A 6643-nucleotide genomic window follows, 5' to 3' on the forward strand; every position below is an offset into this window, starting at 1 on the left:
CCAGCACAACTCCATCTGACTGCCCCACCTGGAGTCTCCTTCACCTGTCCTGCCCTGTGCAGGTGACAAACACCAGCTCAACTGCCCTGAACATGAACTGATTAACAGAAGTGTCCAGCTCTGCAGTGTGTGACACCACCATGCCTCATTTTCCACTGGGGTGGGTGGAGGCTGACAAGTGACAGGCAACATGGAGAATAGAAATGTTCAGTTCTCTTGAAGCTGCAAAATAGAACTTAAAGATTAACTATCAAGTGAGATAAAAGGGTGTAAAAGTAGACACACAGGATGCTAAACACATCTGGAATTAGTGGAGAAACAGGTAATGAGAAACATAATGACTTTTGTGGCAAAGTTATGTAACAAGAAACAGCAGCTCATGGCCTGAGAGAAGTTCAAGGCAAGGTCACAATATTGGGGCAGTCAGTGAGCCCTCTGGGACCAAAAAAGGACTTCCAGGAAAGGATGGAGGCATGTAAATTGGTTCTATGAAAAGTGATGTTTATGTATTCTCTAGGAAATCCCTTGTAATGAATCTGTCTGATCATGATGGAACAAACACCCCGTTGTGGTTTCACAACACATGTTCGATCAGAGGAGAGATCCTGCATGTGTCCAGCTCTGTGATAAAGAATGCCTGCTTTCTAATGCCTCAAATTGTGTTAGAAAACTGGTTCTCTGCCTCATTTCAGTATCATGAGGAGTGGCTGAGGCAGCTGCTGGGCTCACACAGGGGTGCTGGAAGCCAGGTCCTCACCTCCATCCCTTACAGGGCCGGTTTCCAGCCCCAAATGGCCGCCAGCCCCAAGGGAAGGGGCACAGCCCAGGCCAGGGGCTCTGCACAGGAGCAGCCCATGGAACATCAGCCCCACGAGCTGCTTCAACACCTGGGGTGTCCATCCCCCACAGGAGCTCTGTCCCTCACACAGGGCTCTCCCACCGGGCTGGTGTCACAACATCACACCCCTCTGCGGTGTGTGCCAGCAGCCAGTGACACCCAGGGTGACACCTCCTCCAAGCCTCCTGGCACTGCCACCGGGCCCTACTTCCCATCACAGAAGCCACAGAGGCAGCCAAGGCAGCCATTGAGGATCTGGAGCAAGGCCAGCACCATCTCAGCCACGCTGATGAGCAGCAGGAGGGAGAACAGGACAACGTGCCAGGTGACAATGCCCTCCGGCTCCAGGCAGATGCTCCAGGTGCTCCGGTTGTACAGGTAGTTCTCAGCCCTGTGTGACAGGAAGGGGAGAAGGTGCAGGATGCTGCCTGCAGCGGCTCCAGAATCCAGAATCCCTTTGCTTTCTACCCCCAGTGTCCCCCAGACATCCCATCCTTCACTGGAGGATGAGCAGGGTTACGGAGGATGGGAAGCACCACGTAGAAATCCAGGGAAGGTGAGAATTCCTTGAGTTACCAGGGTCTTACATCAACCACCACCAGCAAGCACCCACCCACCTTAATTAATCCACTTAATTAGCACTAAATTGATGAGGCAGCAGCGGTGCTTCAGTCCTCACCTGGCATCAGGCCCCAGGTCAATGGCATCGAGGAAGGGGTAGCCCCAGAAGGCGCCGTGCCTGAGGCCGAGCTCGGTGCTGTTGTAGAAGCAGAGGGGGCCATTGGTCAGTCCCACCCCAGAGAGCACGAAGCAGGCGGCAGCGCCCAGGAGAGCCAGCTTGGAGAGCACCACGGAGATGAACGCCTGCAAGGAGCACCCGTGGGGGACACAAAGTCAGAGGGGACCCAAAACGCGGCTGCAGGTTGTCAGCAGAGCTTGGGAGGGGGGAAAACTCCCATTGCCAGCTGTGGCTGAGGATAGAGCCATCACTGGGATGGGCAGAAGTGGACGGGGAGTAGGGAGAGGCAGCGACCTGCAGATGCCATCCCAGCAGTCACTGGAGCCGTGTCCCCAGGGTGGTGGCACCCTGCCATGGCCCGTCACACGGCCATGGGAGAGCAGCGCTCAGACCTGCGGTGGGAGAGGGGCTCCTCCACATCCCACCGTGGCACCACGAGAAAGGGGTCTGTGACCCAGCACAGGAGAGGGGGGACCTGTCACCATCCCCCAGGGGAGAGGAGGATCCCTGCCATGTCCCACCGTGGGTCCCTGCCCTGGCTTACGTTGTGTCGGGTGCCGCAGCCGGGGCACTGCCACCCCAGTGCCGTGACGTGGGTCGCTGCCAGCATCACCTGCAGGGACAGAAACCCAGCTGGGGGGACAAAGGGCAGCCACTTGTCCTGCCCCATCCCTCTGTCCCTGCTCCAGCCCCGGGGGAAGGACACACCCCGCAGCACTCACAGCGATGCCGCCTCCCCAGACACCCGGCAGAGCCTTGGCGTGGCTGCTGATGTGTCCCTCCAGCAGGTACTTGGATGCTCCAGCAGGGAAGAGCAGGAGGATGCTGGCTGCCATGGAGAGCGTGCCCAGCACCAGCAGGCAGGGACCCACGATCCGGCTGCACTTCCCCACACACATGGCTGTCCTGCATGGAACAGGGAGGAAGAGGAGGAGAGGAAAGGGCTGCGTTTGGCCCCGCAGCGCCCCGGGGGTTCCCCGCCCTGAGCCCATCTCTCAGCTGTGGGTGGATGGGAGTTGCTGGGTTGTGCTTGTGGGTGTCGGCTCACCCTGATGGCACTGCCCCTACTTGAGGGCAATTTCCAATGGAAATTCTAATACTTCTTTGCCAAGTGGACAATGGTGCTCCCACACCAAGCCCCAAGACCTGTGTGACCGCAGGGTTGACTCTTCCAAAATGTGTCCCAGCTCATGGCAGGGGAAGATGGTCCTTAAGGTCCCTTCCAAGAAAAGCCAGTCTGAGGTCCTATGAAAATATTTCTGCAGGGAGCCAACCACCCACCACGGCTCAGTTTGGCTTTCAGAGTTTACAATCAGCAGGAGGGAGCTGGGACAGAGGCAAAATCCTTGTGCAAGGTCTTGTGGAAGCACATCAGTCTCCAATCAAATCTGACAGCTATTCCATCCCTGATGCACTAGTCCTACCACAGGTCTGAGTACGCTGAAACCAATTAAATTTAATTAAGAACTCATTATTACCTATCCTCCAGTTCCACTGGCATCTTATTAAGTTATGAGTTTGTCTAGAAAGCACCTGCCCATCTCCAGGGGATACCTTGTCCAAAATTGCCTCTCTCCTGCACCTACAAGCCCCTCATCTTGCACAGGATGTGCATTGGTCACTCTGGGACTGCTGAAAATGGCACAGTTTGCTGTTGTCCTGGCTCCCAGCTGTTTTCCACCCTGAGTCCTTTTGGCTTCAAGTTGGGCTTATGCCTTTTCCCCTTTCCTGCTCGACTGCAGTCCATTTTGCACAGGTTCCCTGGGTCAGCCCGTTCCTTGCTCTGGCTGATTTTTTCATGCTCTCTCTGGCTTTGCAAAGCAGAAGTGGCTGCAGCACGGTGTGGTTGTTTCTCCAGGAAGAGAAAGAGCATTCCCAGCCCTGGCACGGCCCGAGGGGCTGGGGGACACTGGTTCAGCGGGGTCTGCTCGGGACCAGCCCCGCCAGTCCCAGCAGGGCACCGGGGAGGGCTGAGCATGGAGGAGCAGGGCTGTGAGACCTGTGTGCAGGGACACCAGCCAAGACACCCGAGGGGGACCATCAGCTCCACCCATCCTAGAATTCCACCTCTCTTGATTTCCATCCTCCCTGCCTTGGTGTAGGGAGTTTGGGGCTTCCTGCCCCCAGTGAGGTCCTGCCTGCAGTCCAGGGATCGCATGTGGTTGTTTCCTCCCACAGCCATGAGTGCCCTCTGCTGAGCCCAACCTCCCCACAGCCTTCTGGAACAGCTCCTGCTCCTCTGAGCTCACAGCCTGGGCTCTCACCGGCCAGAGCCTTTCTGCATGCCTGCCTTCAACCTCTCCAAGCACTCTCCTTTCCTCCCACCGCTGCCCTCTCCCTGGGGATGGCAGGAGGTCTCTTTCCCTCAGGAAGCTCCCATGGAGATCTCTCCCCTCCAAACATCCCCCTGAGCAAGCAGCAGCTCCTCGGCCAATATGGACAAACCCCTGTGCAGGGGAGGCAGAGCCAAAGTGCAGGTGGTCCTGTGTCCAGCAGGACCCTTGTGAAAGCAGGTCTCCCTTCTGCCAGCACAGATCCATGACCAAAAGCACAGAGATTCCAGCAAAGCCCAGGGAACTCCTCCCCACTTCCCAGCTTACCTGCAGTGATGTCACCCCGAGCAGCGGCGTCCACCCCTGGGATGAGCCCTGGCCCGGAGGCATCGCCCATGGGTGACTATTTATTGACACCTCAGCATCTGCTCCCCTCCCCTCCTTCCCCCCGGGGCCGCCCACCAGATCATCCCCCTCCATCTCCCCCATCCCAAGGAAGGATGACTGGCTGGATGAGCCAGCCTCTGCCAACGCTGTGGCTGCGCTTCTGCCTTGCTCTTCCCCATTTCAGAATTTACACTGGCACAGTTCACCCAAACAGGCACAAACTCAGATTTTAAGGCTTCTACCACAGCTGCATTAAATGCCTCAACCTGCTGCTCCTGGAACAAGCTGGGGTGAAGATGCTGGGATAATACTTTCCTCTCTAATACTTCAATAAAAGCTTCAGAATAAACATTCCCATGTGTCAACTGGCTCCTACCTCCCACCCTTTGCTTCCTCACAGGTGTCCTTGGCTTTTCCTCAGGTGCTGAGTGTATCCCCACCATGTGTGTATCTCATGCTTGCAATAAGATTGAGAGAGGAAGGTTATTTCTGGATATCTTAATTATTATAAGTCATCAGATATCAGCATTTCCTATCTGCTATGGCTGGCAGCTAATGTGCAACAGGGAAACTTCAGTTCCCACAGAGAAGGTCAGGAACAGGATTAGAACATGAATGGCCTCTGTGTCTGAGAACAGGAGTCAGAGAAGCTGTAGCAACAAAAATGGGGCAGGTCTGTTGGCAGAGGAGTTGCAAGTGGCACAAGCAAAGAGAAGAATGGCTCATGGGCTGTGCAGGCAGAAGGAAGAACCTTCTCAAAGAAGAGTTTTGAGAGCCCTCCAAGAGCCACATGGGAAAAGATGAATGGGTGAGGCCAAGTTACAGCAGGTAATTCCATTCCTCTTGCAAAAATAAACTGAGGAACGGATTATCTGACAGTCCTTCTGAAAGGAAAATCAGAGTCAGCAGCAGGAGAGGAATTCCCATTTTAGTCACAGAATCCCAGAACAGTTTGAGGGGGAAGGGATCCAGCAGGATCATGGAGTCCAGCTCTGAGGTGAGTGTCCCACACAGGGATTGAGCCTGAGACCTTGGCATCCTTAGCACTGTGCTCAAGCACCTGAGTTCATCTCAGGGTATTTCATCCTTAAATAAGACAAATCAGTCTCTACAATGAAGACAGACATTGCATGCAGGATAACCAGAGTCCAAGTTTTCCTTCCTCTCTTTTATTACTTAGACAGAGGGGAACCCATTTTTCACTCTGCTGGAAGAAAATGTTTTGCAACCTCATCTTGTGCCTTTCCTACGTCACACACATGACCTGCTCCATCATCTCCCACAGAAAACCCCACGTCAGGAAGTGTGAAGCATCCGGGTGACGCTCTCTTTCCTGGATTGCTGATCTTTTCCTTATAAGAATAATCATAATAGAAGGCTCATTTTAGCCCTGCACATGAGGAGCTGTGTGCTTGCCTTTCTCACATCAGACTTCAACTGTGAAAGTGTCAGCACAGCAATTATGGGCAAGGAACTTCCTGCCAAAGTCACCCAGTCCTGGTGCAGCCAAATGTGGTTCCACCTACAATTCCAGCTGAATTCCAGCTTGGCAAGGTCCTCCTGCTGGTTCCTCACAGCTGAAGAGGCACCTTCACTTCCTACTCCCCGGCCCTTTGCTTCCTCAGACTCCTTTGGGGCTGGGGAAACTGCAGAGCAGGCTGGGTTTCAAGAGTGGTTTGGCTTCAAGGAGAGCCAAAGAGACTGAGGTGAGCCTGAATTGGTGGGAAGGAACCATTCAGTGCCAAACCAGCCTCCACCTCGGTTCTGGATGGAAGGTTCAGATCCCCTCTGGTGTCTCCCACTCCTCTCCTTAGCATCTGCCACTACTCAGCCAAGACTTCTCCCAAAATCCCCTTAGAGAAGCCCTGCAGGGCTTTTGTACCTAGAACTGAGGAAACACCAACGCAATGCTGGACAATATTCGCTTTAGGGATTACAAATGTCACCCAAATTTACAGTTCAGATAAACCAACCCCATGAAAAGATGGACATTTACAGAAAGGAAAAGTAAATTAAACCCCAAGAGGAATTTTGGGTTGCAGATATCCCTGTGGTTCCTTGACCTGCAGATTGATGTAAAAAGATTCCCAACTCAGTTGGAATTGGAAATATTTTCCTAGGCTGCATGAAGAGTTCAGGGTTTTCCAGCTTCAAGACCGTGCCAGGGGCTGAGTTCCACTGTTTCAGTGCAGACCTACCTACAGTCAGGAACATGAGGATGACCCAAAATTGATTTTTTAATTTCTGTTTCTCCACTGTACCTGCCAAGTCCTGGTCCAGAAGGGCCCCTGCTCCTCAGCATTTCATGCCAGGCCACGACAGGAACTTCCCAAGGAGCCCAAACACAACTGCAGAAGTCAGAGGCTCTGCTTTGCCACCACCTGTACCAGGAGGACACTGTTCAGA

The 6643-nt window shown here is 54.0% G+C and overlaps 1 protein-coding gene across 1 annotated transcript; it reads right to left on the reverse strand.

Moving 5' to 3' along the window:
* Positions 1-1023: 1023 nt before the first annotated feature.
* On the reverse strand, positions 1024-2707 carry TM4SF19 (transmembrane 4 L six family member 19). The gene is made up of 4 exons (XM_058844511.1): positions 2300-2707; positions 2122-2190; positions 1518-1702; positions 1024-1229 (listed from the first exon to the last, which is right to left on the reverse strand). The coding sequence occupies exons 1-4, from the start codon at positions 2567-2569 to the stop codon at positions 1043-1045; spliced, it is 711 nt and encodes a 236-aa protein (XP_058700494.1). The 5' UTR covers positions 2570-2707; the 3' UTR covers positions 1024-1042.
* Positions 2708-6643: the final 3936 nt, after the last annotated feature.

This window comes from Poecile atricapillus, chromosome 8 (assembly GCF_030490865.1).
Source record: "Poecile atricapillus isolate bPoeAtr1 chromosome 8, bPoeAtr1.hap1, whole genome shotgun sequence".
NCBI classification, from domain to species: Eukaryota; Metazoa; Chordata; class Aves; order Passeriformes; family Paridae; genus Poecile; species Poecile atricapillus.